The sequence below is a fragment of the Oryza glaberrima genome, chromosome 7, assembly GCF_000147395.1.
Source record: "Oryza glaberrima chromosome 7, OglaRS2, whole genome shotgun sequence".
Lineage (NCBI taxonomy): Eukaryota > Viridiplantae > Streptophyta > Magnoliopsida > Poales > Poaceae > Oryza > Oryza glaberrima.
The window spans coordinates 10,000,001-10,022,107 of record NC_068332.1 but is presented as its reverse complement, the minus strand read 5'-3'; the positions used below and the strand labels follow the sequence as shown (position 1 = coordinate 10,022,107).

General features: G+C 40.3%; 1 protein-coding gene across 4 annotated transcripts in view; it reads right to left on the bottom strand.

Moving 5' to 3' along the window:
* Positions 1–213: 213 nt before the first annotated feature.
* The window catches only part of LOC127778799 (putative aldehyde oxidase-like protein), a 42,831-nt gene continuing 20,937 nt past the window's right edge, over positions 214–22,107 (bottom strand). For 2 of the 4 annotated variants that reach the window (XM_052305424.1, XM_052305427.1), the window contains exons 2-10: positions 8,245–9,897; positions 7,866–8,128; positions 7,500–7,709; positions 6,730–6,948; positions 3,784–4,749; positions 1,578–1,673; positions 1,414–1,512; positions 858–1,047; positions 214–763 (exon numbers count right to left, since the gene is read on the bottom strand). In XM_052305424.1, the coding sequence (XP_052161384.1) occupies positions 531–763; positions 858–1,047; positions 1,414–1,512; positions 1,578–1,673; positions 3,784–4,749; positions 6,730–6,948; positions 7,500–7,709; positions 7,866–8,128; positions 8,245–9,897 (3,929 nt within the window). In that variant the 3' untranslated portion in view covers positions 214–530. Of the gene's footprint in view, positions 764–857; positions 1,048–1,413; positions 1,513–1,577; positions 1,674–3,783; positions 4,750–6,729; positions 6,949–7,499; positions 7,710–7,865; positions 8,129–8,244; positions 9,898–10,870; positions 10,919–18,254; positions 18,643–22,107 lie in introns of those variants that run through there. The other 2 variants (XM_052305426.1, XM_052305423.1) reach the window with 2 other exon arrangements.

Genomic DNA, 22,107 nt, shown 5'->3' with positions numbered 1-22,107 from the left:
CTCTTATCTTATGTCGACAATGTAAACACACGTTTGTTTTATGTACTAATAACGATTCCTTTTTTATACTTTGTCAAGAAGATAAAACCATTGATCAGAATGCAAGGTATAAGCTTTCTTGTTTACCTATTCGTCTATACGGTGTTTTCCTATATGACTCCTGCCATCATAAGTGATCTTGCATACATATACAAACTATGTAGACACACAATATAGACCATTGTGCACTTTATTTTTGTTTAGCTTATATACAGTACATACATAATCCATGATTTTTGGCACATATGTTTCGATTGACCATACCTTCAAAACAAGGAAAAACTCCTATATCATCAACAGTTGTCATGTTTTAATAAACATAAAAAATATCGGTGGTTCAGTACCATCAAATTGTCGATAAAATGGTTGAAGAAGAACACTGAATATCGCAAACATTTGAATTTCACTGTTTTATCAAGCCCCACCGAATGGATCATACCACTCCTTTCAATAACTGAATGTTACTGAATTTCAGAATTGCAGATAATGCTCTAGTTGCAATTTCCAACTCCATGGCTAGATAGATCTTCCAAGTACTTCTCCACAATATCCAAGCCGCACAGTTCCTTCACCAGCGTCATTGGAGCAGGGACATCAAGCTGAAATGTGAGCAATGAACTTGTAGATTCGCTGCCACCTGCAAACTCTATCCTCGCTGCTTGGATTGCTTCTCTCACCGCACAATGCACAGATGCTCCAAGAACCACGGCAGGTTCCCCAGAAGCTAGGAAAATCAATAGGTAAATTACTTAAAGTCAATGTTAAATTCAAGCTGCAAAAGAATCATATTGAATTGATGAGACCAGACTGTTAATTACCTTTTGAAGAAAGCACACGGTTCTTATGGTATCCAGTGTTGAGCACCTCTACGTTGAATTGCTTCGGGATGGTGTCCACACTTGGGATCTTGTAGTCCCAGGTGCTGTTGCTAATAACCAAGCCATCACTGTTTGTTTGGTGTTCTTCATAGATGAAGAAACCAATTCCTTGTATAAAGGAACCTTCAATCTGCATGATAAGAGAGTACAGATCATATATGACGTTCGACATGCATTTAATTTTCTCACAATCCCTTCAGAACTTGAATTATGTAATTTAACCTGTTTTTCGAGCCCCTTCTAGAGGCGGTTAATATTTTTTTTCATTCCGGTGGGGCAAGTATGTCTAATTATGTCTGCTCGTTATTTTATATGCCAGTGAAAGCTTTATGAGAGAAATGTGTTGTCTATTTGTCATCACAGAGTCGAACAAACAATTACATAAAAAAAGAGAGCAGATCCATCTGATACTTGATACACACTTGTGTGACGACCAAAACTCATCTGTTTATACTCAGACACATGGAAGAAGATTTGAATGCAAAATATATCAAACCTGGCCCAAGTCTACAGCAGGATTCAAACTTTTGCCAGAGTCATAAATAAGATCACTCCTTAGTATGGTAATTGCTCCAGTAAGAAGATCAATCTCAACCTGCATTCCAGGAAATTTTCAACACAGAATGGTATAGAAAATTCTACCATAACAGAACTACGCACCTCACTTGTACCAGCTCCATAGTTCAAGTAAAACTTCGAGTCTTGGTCAGGCACCCAGTATGCACTTGCTGACAAATTAACATTTTCCTGAGAGGCCTGCGTATGAAGTTGTAATTACGTAACGGCCAAGTGTAGCCTAGGGGAACCGGCTTTTCTATTATGAAAATACTACACCCGTCACAAAATAAGTGCAATCATAGATATCTGTGTCCAACGTTTGACCGTCCGTCTTATTTGAAAAATTTATGAAAAAAATAAAAAAAATTAGTCATACATAAAGTACTATTCATGTTTTATCTTCTAATAACAATAAAAATATTAATCATAAAAAATTTTCAAATAAGACGAACGGTCAAACGTTGGATATGAATAGTACAAAACTGTACTTATTTTGGGACGGAGGGACAACATTATATTCCATGATTTTGAAAATTCTAAAATAATCATAAATGTAGCAAACAAACAGTTATCTAAATCCACAGAAAATCAATTTATTTTTTTTCTCCGGTATCATGATAGGAGTAGGACAATGACCAGCGATACTGCTAGCAGACGATGAGTAGGTCTCCTTTCCTCTTTTCTTGGTCTGGGAGTGGATTTGCATTTGAATTGTTAGCAGGAATTCACAACTCTGTACTGCAATCATTTTTTTTTATTTGGAGTTCTTAAAACATGGTAAAATACTAAAATTGTGAATTTGCTAGCTGGATTTTTCACATTTTGGTCCTTTTGAAAAACTTATTTCGCAAATAGACCCCTGAAAAAACTTATCCCAGAAATGGTCCTTTTTGGGGCGCCAGAGTGGCTGGCGCCGTTATCCAACTGGACGGCGCCAGCCTCTCTGGCGCTGTCCCCCTGCCGACGTGGCGGGGCGATGCTGAGGTGGCTAGGGGGAGCGCGCCAGAGTGGCTGGCGACCCTCCCCCCCCTCGGAAATTTTTTATTTTTGTTTTATTTGTTTGATATTTTTTTCACACTTAGAGACACACAAAAACCAACCATAGAAAAAATGAACTCAAATGGACGTAATATGTGACCTGTAGAATTTTTCCTCTCCTCTCCTTTCTCTCCGAACTAGTGCAGAGGAGAGAGATGTGCAACTTTTTTATTTTTATTTTATTTTTTGATATTTTTTTCACACTTAGGAACTCACAAGAACTAACCATATAAAAAATAAACTCAAACGGACGAAATATGTGGCCTGTGAAATTTTCCAAAGCTCTACCGAAAAACTTCTCTCCTCGAAAACACAATCTTGCAAGCGGAATTTGGAGGTTCTAATATCGCCGAACCCCGCAAAGCAAGAAGAATCGGATGTAACTTTTTCTGTAGATATCCGTGGATATATTATTTGCCTGATTCCGAGTCCGTATGAGAAAGTTACGCCTATTTTAATAAATGACATATTTTGTCCGTTTCGGTAGAGCTTTGGAAAATTCTATAAGTCACATATTTTGTCCGTTTTGAGTTTATTTTTTCTATGGTTGGTTCCTGTATTCTTCTAAGTGTGAAAAAAATATCAAAAAAATAAAATAAAATAAAATAAACTGCATCTCTCTCTACTATTTAACTTATGGCTATCATTTCATGTGGTTATATTTTGAATTAGAGATTAAGTAATTTCATATAGTGGTAGAGTGTATTATAATTAACATGCTAATCAAAGGTATTTACTAAAGAAGTTATGGTCTAATTCTGATGAAGGTGCAAAATAGGCTAAGTGGTATGCTATTTTCGGATATCTAGCTAAGTGGTATATTCCGTTCAAGTTTAATTTTTTTTAGCTGGTTGTATCGTATCCTAAGTGCGAAAAAACATCCAAAAAAATAAAACAAAAATAAAAAGGTTGCAATATAGAGAAACAAGAATGGAGGCGAGGAGTGGTGGGGGAGGGGGAGGGGGGCGGCGCCAGCATGGCTGGCGCCCTCCTCCCTAGGGCGGCGCCAACCATTTTGGCGCCCTCCTCTTGCCACGTCGGTTTGCGTGTGCCACGGTGGCAGGAGGACGGCGCCAGCCACTCTGGCGCCCCAAAAAGGACCATTTCTGGGATAAGTTTTTCTAGGGGTCTATTTGCAAAATAAGTTTTTTAAAAGGACCAAAATGTGAAAAATCCAGAATTTGCTAGTGGGACGCCGTTCCATTACATAAACAAAAAGGGTATTCTACTTTACTGTGCATAAACTGACATTATAGAAAACTGGAATCACCTGCGAAATCAATGTATCCCATGATACTATGCCTGACTGCAACTGCAGCCTATCCAAGACTGGCTTTAATCTCTCAACCAGCATGTTGCACGCCTGAAGGGCTGCTGCACAACTAGATTCAGATGTAGTGCTGCCAGCAGTAACGCCACCTTGAATTAAGTTCAATGTATCAGACTGAAGAACACGGATTCTGTCAAGAAGACCTTCACACCCGTTAGGCCACAACTGTCCCAAAGCATAAACCGCCATCTGCTGTACTTTTGTCCAAAGTCCTTGCCCAAGTTCGATCCCACCAACCTCGATAACAATGGAGCCATCACTGAGTACAGAAACTCTTCCAGGTGCTGGTCTCACTCTTACCTTCAGAATGAGGGGCACAGAAGAAATGCCCCGCTTTCGCCACTTATTGCAACTGTTAAACTTCTTGATGGATTCAGCACGTTTTAGGTAGCTAGAAGTTGAAGCTAATCTGTCAAAAATAGAATGTAATGTGTACGTAGACGATTCGCCTGCGCTTTCCGGGTAGAACAAAACAAGGCTATCATAGGAGTGGAAATTCTTCTGCCTGACAGTGTTGGCGTCAAGGGAGAGTACTGCAGCGACATGTTCAATGATGGCTTCAGCAATCAAAGACCCTTGTGTTTCTCCAGGAGCTCGCATCACTGATTTGGATGTGTTGTTTGTTTTGCAGAGCTTGACATCAAATGAAAGAGCACCCCAGTTGTACTTCTTCAGACCTGATATAATAGTGCCAGGGATTATGGGGCTTGCATCAGCAGATATCCCAGCATTTATTAGTAAATCCAGGTGCAAGGCTGTAATTTTCCCATCAGACTTGAAACCAACGGAGTAACGAGCTTTCATCGGGTGGCGACCCCCAACCATGATCATGTCAGTATTGCGATTGAGATACATGCGCACTGGACGACGTAGCGTGTGTGCACAGAGTGCAGCTGCTGTTGCAATCTACAAAAGCATATGGATCAGTCAGAATCAACAGGTGACACTGTCACTGTCAGTTATTTTTTCTTTCATGGAGTTACTTTTATGGTAAGAACTACTACCCTCCCTCTTCTCTCCTTCCTCCTGATACCCTCTCTCCCCCACTATTTTTCTCAATCAGTCCCGATTCCTCTCCTCGTCCTCTCTCCCTCCTTTTCTTTTTTCTTTTTTTTTCGTTTTTTCCTCCTCCCGATCCCTCTCTTTTTTTATTTTTTTTCGTTTTTTCCTCCTCCCGATCCCTCTCTTTTTTCTTTTTTTTTTCGTTTTTTCCACCTCCCTCTCCCTCATTTCCTTTTTTTCATTTTTTTTCTCCTCCCGGTGCCCTCCTCTTCGTTTTTTTCTCTCTCCTTCCCATCTCTCGTTTTTTTCTCCATTCTTTTCTCTTTTTTAAAAAAATTAAAAATAAATTGATGAAATTAAGACTTGAACCCATGATTTCATAGTTCATGGCAAGCTATCCTAACCAATTCACCGTATGATGTTATGGAAATAGTAAATATTGTTTACATGCTTTGTATGTCTGTTCAAATTGCGTGAGAACCAGTTAATCATACATTGGTCCTATGATTTCGCAGTAACATATCCTAGAAGGGTAGTAACATGATACGTTACTACAAAAATTGTCGGTTGTTACTACAAAAATTATAGGTTGTTACTGCTGTTTTGGCAGTAACAACATGACGAAATTTGCAGTAACAGAAAACATGCATAGTAACGGGTGGCGCTATAGTAGTAATGTTTTTGTAGAGCTAAAATATTTTAAATCTCAATCTTTAGATAGCAGTAATGTACATGTCATGTCTTATTTTTCTAACCCGTTTGCATCATGGCGTTCGTAAAAGAAGTTCTTAACGAAACTAGAACCATCGTAAACTATAGTAACGGGTGGCACTATATTAGTAATGTTCTTGTAGAGCTAATATATTTTAAATCTCAACCTTTAGAGAGCAGTAACGTACATGTCACGTCTTATTTTTCTAATCCGTTTGCATCATGGCGTTCGTAAAAGAAATTATTAACGAAACTAGAATCATCATAACTATTTTTTAACGTCATTACTGCGAAAAGCAGCCATGTTACTACACATTGACCGTCGCGTTACTACGCCGTTCCAGTGAGACGAGGACTGAAAAGAGGTAAATCTCAATCTTTAGAGAACAATATCTCTCACGCCATATATTATTTTTCTAATCCGTTTATACCATGATGTTCGTAAAAAAGTGCTTAACAAAACTAGATCCATCATGACTACTTTTTGATATCGTTACTGCGAGAAAGTTGTCCTGTTACTGCACAATCTCTGAGAGACGAGGATAGCAAAGTGATGGGCGTGGGGGGGAGTTAGTGGGCGGGTTTGACCGGCGGGAGGACGCTTTCACCGAGGTGGGAGGGGTGTTTTGGGCCCTAGGGAGGGTGTGTGAGGTGGGTTTGTCCATGGGAGGGAGGGGGTGTAGAATAGTTATTCTAGAGGAGGGGTGTAGAATAGATTTGCTATATATATATATATATATATATATATATATATATATATATATATAACAGTGCAAAATAGGGTCATCAAACCTGTACACAGCACAGTATAAATCTAATGTTTCTTAATTCAACACCGGGGTGGGGGCCTGGGGGGTGCTAGGCGTTCATGAATGCGAACCACATGGAAAATGTAAAAACAGTATAGATTTCCCTTCATAGTAAGGCATAGCAATTACTAGACTAGTGTGATAATACAAAAGGGCATGTAGCCTAGTGGTTACAGTGACCTGAGTAGTACCCCAAGGTCCTGAGTTCAAATCTCCTATGGAGCGAATTTTAGATTGGGTTGTTTGTGGGGCTAAGTTCCCTATTTCAATGGCCGTATATATCTGGTTGGATGTAGAGGCCAGGTAAAAAAATACCCTTCTCTATAAAAAAAAAGACTAGTGTGATAATAAATTAGATTCTCACATGGAGTGATCTGACTGCCTTTCCACCAAAGCCACCTCCAACCCTTCTTGTAATGACCCGTACATTGTTGAATGGAATGCCGAGGCACTTGGAAATGACATTCTGTGCAAGTTCAGGGAATTGTGATGAACTGTATACTGTCATGGTGTTATCTTCATCTGGAATTGCTAGTGCTGTCTGTGTTTCCATGTAGAAGTAGTACTGAGAAGCAAGTTTGACCTGTAATAATCAATATCACGCATTATTACATGAGAAGATGTTATACTATGTTGCCTTAGATGAGCCTTACTTATAGCTTGAGGAAAATTGGTCACTCCAGTTACAAACTGTAACATATAATAACATTCCAATTGCAAGTATGTAATGGCGATTACAGTTTGCAAATTAACTGGTACCGATTATAAATAGTTTCAAGGATCAATTTAAGTACAAACAAGGTAACATTCATAAATTTTATGAGAATTATTATGGGTATATAGTTAACAGTTCATAATCTCTTAAGAAAATCATTATGACAATATAGTTATTATATCTGAAAAGCAAAAGTATCATGAACTCCAACCACAAGGAGAATGTTGTAGTTGCTGTTTGTTCACTGCTCTAACAATTTTTCTTTGTTGAATACTACGAATGTCATAGTTTCAACCAACAAATATCAAAACTAAGCAGGTGATTGGTAGAAGTAGAAGAGTATCTTATAACTCCTGCGTCTTTTAATAAAGCAACTGAGATGATGCTTTGAGGAATCACAGAGAATGTAAAAAACATACTTCTTCCGACATGATCTTGTGATCAGCTTCTGCCATTCCGTTGGAAAAATCACCAACTTGCTTGGGAGCCCTTTCAGGGGGAACCTGGAAATAGCTATTGCTTTGCACAGCTTGTTCCACTATTAAGATTGGTGCCTTTAAACCATCTGTGGTATATTCAACAACTGCCTGTTTTGCTGCCATGTCAGCATATCGCTGTGTTTCTGCAATCTGAGTTAAAGAACATGTTTTATTTACGTGAATATGGATCATGGAAAAACAACAAACCCACAAATAAATTTCATAACATTGTCTCATTATAGAACAGTCTTCTGTTAAGTGCTTGAAACCTTGTATAAAATATTAAAAGTATGAGAAGATAAGTACCACAACACCGAGAGCTTGTCCAGCAAACTCAGCAATTGGATCACCAAATAGTGGTTCTTCATCCCCAAACCAGAATGTTGATCCAATATTTCGCCCTCCAGTTGGAATATCCTTGGCAGAAACAACTGTAATGATCTTCTTCGATGCCAAAGAAGGTTTGAATTTAATACTCTTCACATTAGCAAGAGGTTGTGTGCTGTAAATAAATTCTCCATATAGGCAATTCTTTGGAGCAGGAATATCATCTACATATATTGCCTCCCCTGCATTCGACAAGAGAAGAGTATATATGTAATTCTCCAAGGAGGATTCATTGGGAAATATCAGCTTGATTATTTTTGTAATTGTGATGATGCCACGTAATTACGTTACCACATACCGGATGCTTGAACCTCAACTTTATACTTCTTGATTGGATCTCCAACAGGTGTATATTCATCACCAGAAAGTGTTTCTCGTCGTGAAGACAATGGCTTGTTATGGACATTATCAGTATCTACCAAATCTTCAGAAATACTGAGAGTTTTTCCAGGCTCTATCACACCTTTACAAAGTGGAGATAAGAAACTGAACAGAAATCCAACAGCCACACTGACTCTGTATTCAGGATGAGTTGTTCCTTCCACCGGTACAATTGTTTCTCTCAGCAATCGAATTGCTTCAAGCACAACAGATGCAGAAAGTATTTTTCCTGTCAGGTATTCCTCAACCTTCCTTGCTCTAATAGCATGTTTAGTTCCATAGGCACCAAAAGCCAAGTGCAGGTTACTCAATATATTGTCACCTGATGATTTATCCAAGGAAACATGTCCTAGGAAAGCAGAATTAACATATGAAACAGCATTGCCAAGAGGACGTGGAGCTGCTCTATAAGTTTCAAATACCAAAGTATGCTCTTTCTTACAGTCTGAAGCCCAATGTGGAATAAATATGCTCAGAAGTAAAGTACTGTGATCCAGAGGAGGTTGCTCAAGGAACTGCTCCAAATTAACATGTAGTGTTTTCGAAGAAACCTGAAGATTGACAGTTGCGGCAGCACCAAGAAGTATGGTTGCAATGTCTGAGCGAAAAGGGTATTTGTGTGCCAAAATTATGTTTCCTCCAATGCTTGCTGTGTTACGAACAAATGGCGAAGCCACTTTGCTCATGTGCTCAGCAAGTTTTCTGAAAACCACACTCCCATTTGGAGAGGATGTTGATTCACTTTCTTGGTTAAGTATCTCAATGGTCCTGGAAATTGATGTAGCTGCTCCAATTTCAATGCCCTTATCTTTCCTTACAATAGCAGAAAGTTCTGGAATGCCTGCAATGTCAATATACTTGTCATAAAGGTCCTGATCCTTATAAACACCAGTACTTGTGTTCCCAACCACCACTTTCACAGAGCTTTCACTAAATAAGCCAGAATTTACTAACTTATAGTACTGTTTGATACTTTTGGGACAATACCATCCCTCCCTGGGGCCTGAAATACTAGCATCATTGAAGTCTAGCGAAGATTTGATCTCAGATTTAAGGAAGTCTGGGAAGGTACAGATCCCACCACCAAGAGTGTAGCTTGGCAATTTGGTAGGATCTGGGTGTTTGTCACCCTTTTTCCAGAATATATTAAGGCCCAAATCCTCTAGGTCAACATCCGATGCAAAACTTTTACAGGCATCAACAATCGGTCGGTAACCGGTGCATCGACACATGTTACCCGAGAAAGACCTTTCTGCTTCTGATACAGATAGCTTTGAGAACCCTTTTGGTGGTGCAGGCTTCTTGGATTTGTCAGCATTGACAAGAGAGGAGAAAATAGACATGCACATGCCAGGGGTGCAAAAACCACACTGGGAGGCATGAAACCCGGACATTCTTTTCTGTATAGAATGGAAGCCATCTTTGGTATTCCCCAGACCCTCAGTGGTGATAATTGAACAGAAATGTATACTGTAAAGAAGTGTTAGGCATGAGCTTGCATTGAATTCAGTCACTTCATCTGTCTTTGGATTATACTTGGCTATAAGGATTACACAAGCCCCACATCCACCTGGAATAACACAAAATATTATGAAACTATGAATAAATTCACAAAATGTTATAACCCTCAGTTTACTTTAGGTGGTGAGGAATTTGCAGAACAGCTCTTTAGCTTGGAGCATGAGGGTGAGTTGATCTCTGAAGAAGGGGAGTTAAAGGAACACATCATTGCTTTTTACAAAGAGTTATTTTGGGCTAAGCCCCTTCCAAAACACACTTGAGCCAAGATTTCTGGACTGACTCACATCACCTTACTGAGGAAGAGAGTGCTTAGATCATAAGACCATTTACCCTAGAAGAGCTGGATAACGTCATTAAAGAGGCCAAGCTTAACACTGCCCCCTGGCCCTGATGGTTTCCATGTACAATTTTATAAAACTTTCTGGCAAGAGTTAAGAGGTGACCTTTTTGAAATGCTAATCCTTTTACATAACAATGAGTTAAATCTAAAAAGACTAAATTATGGCATTATTTCTCTGATCCACAAAATTAAGGAAGCTGCTAACATTAAACAATACATGCCTATTTGTGTTCTAAATGACTGCTTTAAGTTCTTGGCTAAGGTAGTTACTAATAGACTTACTGTTGTAGCTAACAATGTGATTTCTCATACTCAGACTGCTTTTATTCCTGGTAGATTCATCTTAGAGGGTTGTATTACTTTGCATGAAACTCTTCATGAATTACATAAACATAATCTGAAGGGAGTGGTGTTTAAGATTGATTTTGAGAAGGCTTATAATAGAGTTAGTTGGGATTTCCTTTTTGAGGTGTTAGATAGGAAAAAATTTCTTCCAACCTGGATTAATTGGATCAAAGCTTGTGTCCAAAGGGGGAGAGTGTGTGTTAATATCAATGGGGAGATAAGTGAATTCTTTAGTACTTACAGAGGGCTTAGATAGGGTGACCCCCTCTCTCCCCTGCTATTCAATTTAGTAAGTGATGCACTTGCGAAGATCTTTGAGAATGCAAAAGCTGCTAACCTTCTGTCTGGGCTCATTCCCCATCTCATCCCTGGAGGACTAACACACCTGCAGTATGCAGACGACACTGTGATCTTTATTCCTTTCATTGACAAAGAGATTGTGATAACAAAGTTCCTTCTTTATTGTTTTGAAGAGCTTTCTGGGATGAAAATAAATTACCACAAAAGTGAGGTGTTTACTGTGGGGTTAGAGTTGGAGGAAAGAGAGAGTTGCAAAAGATGGAGGAATTTAGCTTTCCCTAAAGAGTTTGGTGGCCTGGGCTTCACTGAAACTAGAGCTTTCAATATCGCCCTCCTGGCCAAATGGATCTTCAAACTTGAATCAAAAGAAAAGAGTTTGTGTCTTGATCTTTTAAGAAACAAGTATATGAGAGATAGAGGCTTTTTCTATGGTTCAGAGGTAGGGATCTCCCAATTCTGGAGAGGTTTACTAAATATTAGAAAGTGGTTTGTTCTTGGGGGACAATGGGTTCTAGGAAAAGGGGACCATATCTTATTCTGGGATGACGTTTGGATAGGTAATTGCCCCCTGAAAATTAGGTTCCTGAGTCTCTATGATATTTGCAACCAACAAAGAATAAATGTGAAAGAGGTGGCTCATGAGGGGTTAGAATGTCTTACTTTCAGAAGACTTTTTGGTAATGCAGAGCTAACTGAGTGGAGAGAGTTATCTGAACTAATACAAGAGATTGCTTGTACTGATGAGGATGATGTGCTCAAATGGGTTCATGGAAAAAATGGTGTTCATACCTCGAAATCGTTATATCAGTTGTTAACTTTTAGAGGTGTACTTGACCCCCAAATGAATATACTGTGGAGACTACCGATCCCTCTTAAGCGAAAACACTTTCTCTGGCTAGCGATGAAAGACCGGATCCAAACCACTGAACAATTGTGACAGAAAAACTGGGAAGGTTCAGAGGCTTGTGAGCTTTGTGGTGTCACTCAAAATGCCGAACATGTCATTTTTACTTGTCCCATGGCATCTTTTATATGGTGTTTTGCTAGAGATGCGTTCAGCTGGAACTTTGTTCCTTCTTCTTTCGATCACTTTTTTGCATCAATGTTAAAACCTGATAACAATTCTCATAATACTCTGAGTTGGATGTTTTTGGCAGCTGTGAGCTGGCAACTCTGGCTAACTAGGAATGACATGATTTTTCGTGATAAATTGATTGGGTCACCGTTCACGATTATCTATCGTGTGATTTCCCTTTTGCAGCACTGGAAGATACTGGCGAGAGCAAAGGACGTCTCAGGCTTGGAGTTTGTGACCTCGTCACTGCTTGAGGAAACTAGAAGATTCCACCCGCAGGCAGGAATAGGTTGAGCGTGATGTGGTTCCTGTTTCTCTTTTAAGTATTTAGCTGTTAGTCCTCTAGAGTTCTGTTTTGGCCCATAAACTTTGAGAGCGCTGGATGTTTGATTTTTCTTCTTTGAGTTTTTACTTTCCCTTTGGCCTGCGTGCCTATTATCATGTTCCTAGAGTGAATCCTGTAAAGCTGGTCTCCCCAGCAAAAACAATCTATTGCTTTCTATAAAAGCAGGGCGTCAAGCCTTTTATCTAAAAAAAAGATTTGCACAACAGAACATTAACTGAACTAGATCAATCTCACCTATCTTTCTAATTCATGTTGTACATGTAATTCAAAACTTGAATTAGTCGAATACCAGAAGAAAAACATAGGAAAGGGATGTGATAACTGAAATGGCCATGTAAAGCACAATTACTATTTCAGCCCTAAATGGAAGAGCTGTACGAAAGAAAAGAATAGTCACAGCCTTTAGCATACCACAAGGTTGGGACTTCGGAAGAATTGGATAGAAGAAAGCATTTCCATCCCTTGCACACTGTGGATGTATTTGCACACAAAAGAAAGCATTTCTGTGGTCACGACGAGCTTAATCATGAAGTTGATTTTTGCTACCAATCCCATATTGGGCAAGAGAGACAGTAAACATTGGAATACATAAAAATATTATTTTTAAGGAGCTTGAAGATGAACAGATTATTTTTAAGGAGATTTTTGTAAGTGGGTAGACTCGTAAACCCACTTATAAATTAAATAACTGGTTTATCCGCTAACTTTATCTATAAGGTCTTGTTCGGTTAATCCTTATCTATTGTGATGTGAAATTATTCCCCCTCAATCCGCTCCAATCCTTTTCAATCCACTCCAAACCGAACAAGACCTTAAATGGGTTTGCGGGTCAGCCTACTTGTATCCCAACCGAGCACCCCAGCTGCCACAGCCCACCCCGCCAAAGCCTTCCCCTCCCACCGACCGACGCCTCAACTAGCCAACCCACCGCCTCGCCGCGCCAGAGCCGACCTGACCTGCCATCGAAGCGCCATGCCAAAGTCACGTCGCGCGACTTGTGCCCACGCTACATCGGTGCCTTCCTCCTTTGGAGACCAGCGGCCGCCGCCCGCGCCACCTCCCCGCCGCAGATGGCCATAGTGGCAAGACCACCTTAGCCCCTTCCTAACGTCCCCCCACCCCCCGACGATGCGGAGCTCCGGCGCGCGCACCTCGTCTCTCTCCGGAAAACTCCCTGGGCACCGCCGACGCCTCATTCTGTCATTCACCCCGAGCCAACCCTCTGCCACACCAAGCCGCTCTGCACAGCCGCGGGCTTTCCACCGCCTCCCCAACACGTAGCCCAGAGTCTCCTCGCCCTCCCATCGCCGGCCGCCGTAAGATTCAGCCAGGCGGCGCGTGGTGCTGCAGGAGAGAGGAGAGGAAGAAGAAAGTGTGGAAGTGGCACATGGGGCCCAGTTGATTAATACGGAGTAATCCATCTTTAGTTAACTGAATGGTTTTGATTAATCTAAACTAATCTTCATCTATTATATTGAGAATGACATGTGGCTTCAGCTTATTAAATTTTCTATAATTACAATTGATTTAAGGGTATGTGTCTCTGACAAGTGCACCCCGACGGGTTCTAAAGGCCCGTTGAATCGATCAACATGGACAAGGGCCCACCTGTCAGTGAGATGCGACCTTTTTCCTTGTACTAATCTTTACTATTATAAAAATATTTACTATTATAAAAATTGAAGATGTTTTTGCCGGTACTTTAGTACGTCATCCGTGTTTAAGTCGATTTTTTAATTTTATGTTCTCTACTAAAATTTCCGTTGTCTGTTAAAAAGAAAAAACAGTCTGACTCAAAGAGGTAAAAAAAGAAAAAAAAATGTGTCCGACTCAAAAGCGATTAAAAAAAAGCTTCTGTCGTCGCTCGTCAGTAAAAATAGAAAAAAAACATCTAGAGACCGACTTCCGTAAAAAGTCAGCCACGGGTACTTTTTCCGACTTTTTCATGCGAAAGAGTTTTTTTTTTCCCACGCAGTTAGGCTCTTGGTTTTTTGTCCCTTTTTTAAATCCGATCACGTCTTCCGGGCGCTTTTGTTTTTTTTGGTCAAAATTTTTGTGCCGGTTTTTTCTCCCATGCGATTTTGGTTTTTCTCATCTGGTTTTTTAATCCGATCCATTCGCCGTCTCCCGAGTTGAACCCTGGCGCCGTGCCGCCACCATATCGATTGTCCGTTTTCTCCTCCAATTTGATTGCAAAAATCGATTCCTCGTTCCTCCCTCATCATTTTCTCCATTATTTTCCCTTTCAATTTGGTTTTAATTTTTTGGATTTAATCTCCTTTAACAATTGCGATTCCTCATTCCTCCCTCATCATTTTCTCCATTATTTTTCCTTTCGATTCGGTTTTAATTTGTTGGATTTAATCTCCTTTAACAATTGCTGATGATGACGGCGATCTTCCCCGATCGTTTTTATCTCAAGTTTTACACTCTGATTTTAGAAAAAAATGAAAAGAGGATACTGTGGATCAAAAAACCTGAACCAATTTTGGGTGATCTAGAAAGATTAGGCTGGATTTCCGGATTTCATGGGGAAACAAAGAGTTTTACACTCTGATTTTGGAAAAAACGGGAAGAGAAGATCAAGTGGATTAAAAACCCTCAACCAATTTTGGGTGATCGAGAAAGATTCGACCAGATTTGATGGGGAGATTTGCTCCGGCAACCGTACGGCCACGGGACTAGCAACCGTATTACCATGGGACTATCTTGGACACTGGCCTAAGGCTAAAATGGAAGGAAGGCTATTGACCCTAAACCTAGGAAAAAATTTCATCAACTTTTTCAATTATAATGTATATAGCGATCCTAATATTTTAATTTATTGCTCAGCTCTTAATATATCAGTGAAAAAACGTCTTTACCCGTTGCAACGCACGAGCATTTTTTCTAGTAATACAAAATGTCAAAAAAAAATCAATGAACCCACTTGTCAGCCTCTAACACTAATACAAAATTGATTTTTTTACGAGACCCTCCTTAGATTAGAGACGGATCATAAGTGCTTTCATCTACAAAAATCGTTTCGCTGTGATAGGTTTATGGGCTGCACGCGTAAATTGATTTTCGTAGATGGACCTCTTAATAAATCCGCATGCGAAAATAAGCGTATGTTTACATGCGCTTATTAAGTGACCTGCACGTGAAAATAGCGCGCATCTCTCCCCACTCCTTTTTCTTTTCTCCCACTTCTCTTTTTCCTACATATATATTCTTCTCTTCCCACTCCTCCCACTTCATCTCCTCCTCTACCCATTCCCGGCGACGGCGGTAGCATCGACTAGGGCGGCGGTGGCGACGACATTGGCGAGGGTGGCGGCGGTGGTCTCCCGGCAACCGCGGGGAGGGCGGATCTGTCGCCGGTGATCACGGGGACAATGACGGCGGTGGCGGTGGTGGCGGCGGTCTCCCAGCAATGGCAGCGTTGGATCCGCTGCCACCCAGGGCTCGGGCGGCTGGATCCATCACCGGGAACTGCGGGGACGACAGCGGCGGGCCTTGGGCAGGATGGCAGCGGCGGCTGCTACTGGATTAGGGTTCCAAGGCTACGGTTTTGATTTTCGTTTTTTTTGTTGCGATTTTATTATTTTTGCGTGTGGACGGCTTAAGCGCCCGCACGCGAAAATCGATTTTCGCATGTGAGTGCACCACCCACATAAAAAAAAAAAGGGATTTTTGCAGACCTTTTGTTGCAGACAGACGGGAGATCCGCATGCGAAAATACCATTTTGGCCATATGGAAAAACTGTTTTTTACTAGTATAATGTTTTCTCAAAATAAAATTATCTGTATTATACGTATTAGGTATACCTTTTATATCAGATCCGAGAAAAGCAAGATCTTATTTGCTCGTATCTCACATTAACCCCTAGAGTTATACTTGGACAAGAAGTCACCTATTCATATAGTAAATAAATAGCACCTAGGAAGGGAAAATATCAAATCACAAGCCATATCAAAGACCATAGCTGGAAGGTAGTCATTAGCTAGCCGCCGATTTCAAGTCGTTGAATTAGTTCTCGGCAAATACTAGTTGGTGGGCTAGATAGCTAGCTTGCTCCTCCTTTGTAATCGGTATGATACATCTCAAAGCAATTTATATAAACTGGATTATGCCTATTACCCACCTCGTGGGCCTAAACTAGCATAGATAAAATAGCTGTCTCCTGTCTCTTTACCGAATATCGCTTATACCCTCTTACCAACATCTATATCTCCCGTCTCTTTACCACAATCTTGCTTATGCCCTGTTACCAACATCCCCTATACTACTAAAATACCGTTGTCGGGTACATCCCGTCGACAGAAATACTTCAGACCTACTCTCAATTATTTGAGGCTATGTTTGGCACAGCCCCATATTGCAAACACTCACGGGATTTAGAGTTTGTGTATTACATTATATTAAAAACTTTATATTCCATCTAAAATAGGAATAAAATGATTCATCCATATATTATCAACATATTCACAATCATGGATTTATGAAGTTAGGAATATCCAGCTCTAGAAATCTTTGATTCAGAGCTATGCCAAATAGGGCCTAAATTAATTAGAATTTAAAACTGCGAAAGCAGCACTGATGTCACATGTTTACGGCAAGAATAAATTTCGGTTGGGTTATCAGTGTCATTCAAGGTACAAACCGTATTTATCATTCCAACCATATTGTACAACTCTTTCATATGAAATCAGAATAAATTTCGGTTGGGTTATCAGTGTCACTCAAGGTACAAACCGTATTTATCATTCCAACCATATTGTACAACTCTTTCATATGAAATCAGAATAAATTTCGGTTGGGTTATCAGTGTCATTCAAGGTACAAACCGTATTTATCATTCCAACCATATTGTACAACTCTTTCATATGAAATCAGTTTGACGCAAACTTTAATTTATACGAAAATTGTAGCTGCCGATGAGATCAATTTTTTAGTTGATAATATTTTTTATTTCAAGTCATTTAAATGTCTAAATCTATGATTTAAAACTGGTAAGATAAAAAAGAAAAATATTTATATTTTAGTAGAATTAATATGTATAAATGAGTACGCAGGTGAGAGGTCCTGGGTTTGATAGGGAGAGGTCTCGGGCTAACCCTCAGCAGTATCATTTTCAAAACTAGCATTGATGCTTTTACAAACCGGTACTAATGAGGCATAGTGACATAGTGCTGTATATCTTCTTTTTTCCCAAACAACACACAGAGCAACAAAAGTCTTTTTTATCAACCAAAAAATATGTATTAAAATGGTCGGTCGTCAGTTTGAGACAGAGTGCCAAAAAAAATCAGAGCTCTTATTTTTTAATTTATTCCGTGTAAACATATAGTATTGCATATCTCTAGCTGCAAATTAACATGTTCAATATGACACATCATTAATCAGTTAGTTTGGGTTAATAAATTTACAGCCAAATTAACAAATTGAAGCAAATAAGCATGTAGGATGGCATCAGGAATTCAGGAGATATGTCTCACCTGATGCCTGAACGATATATAATATTTCAAGTTAGCAGTAAAAGAAAACCAATAGTATTGATTGCTTATCCTTTTCGTAGGATCATAAATAGAACCACATAGAAGACATGGAACAATAGGATCGACCAGTAAAAGTTTTAGCATAAAAAGACTTGCGCGTATCCGTTAGTAAACTTAAGTGAAAAATTTTAGAAGTAGAACTAGCTAGCTTGATCGAGCACGTAGAAGAGCTGAAGTGATCAATCGAACTAGTTTGCTTGGTTATGCAGCTTGCAACAAATAGGCATATGTCACTGTGAAGACGGTTAGAAACGGTAATATCCCTACGGAAACGATTCTTCAGTCGGTCAAAAGTTAATCATATTCGTCGGGTTAACTATTTCGTGGCATCTAAAACATACGGCACTAAAACGGTACCACTTATATGGAATCACGATGCTCAACCAATTGGAAATTTTCGTGACCGTTTTCATCCAAGATAGATGATGTAGTACATAATAACATATACATAGGGTATACCTTCTCCACAGCCAAGCTTGGGCCCCCTGAATGGCGTCCTGGTGCGGATGAACTCCAGCAGCGTCGTCGACGGCTCCACGTCCGCCGCCGCTACCTCCTGCCGCTCACCGTTCAGCGCGAACACCACCCGCTCGACCGGCGCCACCACCTTCGTCGTCGTCGTCTTCTCCCCCTCCATCGATTGGTCTATCGCGCGCACCCAAACGACGGCTCGTCGCCGCTGCTAGCTAGCCAGCTGCTACCTTGCACTTAGCACTAGCAGCGGCGTACGTAGCGTGCTCGCCCATGCGTGATGCGGTGATGCCTAGGCGCGGGCGTTGGCTAGCTGATCTGTTGGACTGTGGCGCTGGGGGAGTTAAATGCTCTAGTTCATTGCTTAATCAGTACACTGTTTCGAGATAGGAGTAGTTGATAGTACAAAGGATTGTTACGCTGTTATTATCCATTTCATTTTCTTCTCCAGCTATCTCTCTTCTTTTTTCCACGAAGATAGCCAGTGTTTAACTTCATGGAGTTGTTGGACCATAAATTATATGTGACTTTAGTGACCACTCTATAAGGTGTGTACGCTACTACAGAAATCATAATATATGTAACGATTGGGGATTGCCAACCCCATATAGATGTCGGATTTCTCAACGACCCTTCAGACGGTACTAATGAGGAGGAATCAGATGGGCCGGTTCATAAATCGGTACCTTTTTGTCCCATGAATGAAAAAAAATGGTTTTCGGCCGATGCATCGAGTAACTTCCCATCACCCCTAAACTATCCCACATCCAAAAGCATGATTCATCCACATACTGCCCTCAATCCATCCAACAATATCCCCCACACAAATTCATTCACAAAATTTGGCAGGGATGAATAATTCCATCACTCCAATTAAAAGTTCCCCACTCTCTACCGTGAAGTAACCTGCACTCACCGTCGTCCTGGTCAGACTTGGTGGCCACCGCGCTGGGCTGGGGAGAGGAAGAGGAAGCTGTCCCCGCCCCCATCGCGCCACGAGAGGATTGGAATAGGCCATCACCGTTGCGTCGTAGCGCCGGTGTTAACGCCAAAATTTGGTAAGCCCGAAGTCATCATCGGCCTAGAATCAGTATCGATTTCAGAGTCTTGGAATCGACCGATGGGAGTTGCCAAATCACCAGCAGTTATGTTCTTGGTGGAGTCGGATCAATTAAAGGAAATTTATTCAGAAGAGTCCGAGTTCAAGTAGGATGCGACATGGCAAGTTATCTATTAATTAGGAATAGTTTGTTAGTTTCCTTTTATCTTTAAGAAAGTGTGTTTAGTATCCAATAAGGACTTCATGCTTTTATTTTATCTTTAGAAAAGTTTCTTTCTTGTCCGACAAGGACTAGTATCTCCCCATGGGTATAAATATGTGCACCCGGGGTTATTGTAAAATCTCTTTCTGGATCAATACAACTACTCTTGGCGCATCACCACTCTCTTTACCGAGGTTTTTACCTATCATCCGGCGGAATTTGGCACCTGACGCGGGGCTGCATCGGTTCAGTTCGATCTCCAGCGAAGGGGTAAATCCTACGTTCTGCCGGCCCTGGTGAATCTATCGGCTACGTTGGTGTTGTTCAGGGCTGCATTGCTTCGATCTCTTGGATCGCTCTGGTTTGGTTGATATATTTGCCTACCTGATATCTTAATTCTATCTCTAATTGCAATGTGTATAGAGACGCATCGGTTTAGTTGGGACTGTCTCGTTTAGGTCTGATCTTCTATCTTAGCCGATATATCTCTACAATCAAATGTTGTTCTAGATAGATTTATTATATCCATCACATTAGATAGATCTATCGGCTCATCAAGTATTAGATTATCATATACAATCTTGTGCTGCATCGGTTAGGTTCGACGTTGTTGATAATATAAATCTTGTTAAGCCGATAGGTTCATGCTAGTGTTTTATCGGGGTGCTAGCCGATAAGTTATCTGGACGTAGCATCGGCTTATAAGGATTGCATATATATATAAGTTGGATTTAGCCAATGACAACAAAGGTTTCACTGTTTTATCTAATCTTGAGGATTTTATGACATCGGACCTCCAGCCGATGTATGCTTTAACCATCGGATCAGTACTTGTTCTATCATCATGTCATATTGTTAGCCGATTGGTTTCTACTGGATTATATTACTGTTATATTCCATCATCGTTAGCCGACTGCCTTTATATCATTATCTACATTGGACATATTGCCGATAGCTCAAAACCCTATCGCTATCGGTTGGAATTGGCATTGGCTGGAATTACTCAATCGGCTTGACAGCCGATCGGTTGTTTACAAATCTTGTCAGTTGCAGGATCAAACTGACTAGCACGCCCGCACCTCACCAAGATTTGAACCTGCACTAGAGCTAAGTAGATCTCCTAGGCCAGTGTGTGTTTTTCGCGCCACGCCATTCCAAGAGAGGAAGAGAGATGGGAGATGGAGGGCATAGGGGATAGACTGATAGAGGGGATATAGATGCTACTTCCTCCGCTTTTTATTACAAGACTTTCTAGCATTGCCCACATTCATATAGATGTTAATGAATCTAGACATATATATGTGTTTAGATTCATTAATATCTATATAAATGTGGGCAATGCTAGAAAGTATTATAATATGAAATGGAGGGAGTACCAGTTTAAGAACGCCCACTCCATAGGCTTGGCTCAGTTCCCACTAAAAGTGTTGGTTTTACTGAAATGGCACTTTTATCTCAAGTATAGATGCCGGTTTATTTAAAAAACCAACACTCTTATTATAGGTGTTGGTTTTTTAATAAATTGGCACCTATAAGATATTATCGGTACCAGTTTTAAATTTTAAACCCGCTTAAGGGATCAGGAGGAAAAAAAAACCTTGTATGTGTCGATTAATTTTAGATGAACCGACACATCTAAAACCGTTCCCTATTAGAGGTTTTGTAGTTGTGGTATTAGGGGTTTTGTAGTTGTGGTATAAAGTGTGTGTACCACTGTACCATTAATATTTTATTTTGAGTAGATTTTATCTAACCTCACCTATTATGGTCTAAATTTAGGGTGTTCACAGTTTGGTTCAAACCCGTGAACCCCCAGGATGTTGACGGTCATTATAGATCAATTTGGACCGTTAATACATTCGGAAATAAAGGAGAACTAGTACATATTTGTTTAAAAATAATTTATTTCCACTTCTACTTGGCAAAATATTTGTTTACGAGAGAACTTCACATAATCGAAGGAGGAATAATGGAAAATAACAGTCAAAGACACAACTCGGGCCAATCATATGCGAATACAAGGATTGGAGGGCTGACAAGTCAGGTGAAACCGTCTTAAATGGGTCATAATCATGCTAACCACCATAAGGGCCCACCAGTCAGTCTCCTAGACAAAGGTGCGGCTAGGAGGTGGGACCCAGGGTGTGGCCGAACAGGGGGTTCGGCTGAACTGCCATAGAGCACCCTGATCCTGGGCTTCCACGTGGACGTGCAGGATTGCTTTCTCAATGACGGTGAAAGGGTGTTTCCGACAATTCCGATTGCCACAACCATCATTAGAAGGCTATTTAAGGACATCTCCCTCTACATTTCAACACACGGCAAGGAGGATCAAGCAAGAAGCTCTCTAGTTATTTACTTTGTTCTAGTTCTAGTGGAGTAGAATTAGAATAGTTTGTTAGTTCTTCAAGTCTTATGCAGAATTCGGGTATGGCTCTAATAGCTTTTCTCTCTCTTGTAAGACTTAATTCAATAATGAAGTATTCTTCTTTATATAGTTTTGGTCCTTTACTTCAATTATATAATTATTTGATTGCCAACTTTAGTTCATACTTGTCTCGAAATAATTATGTAGCTAG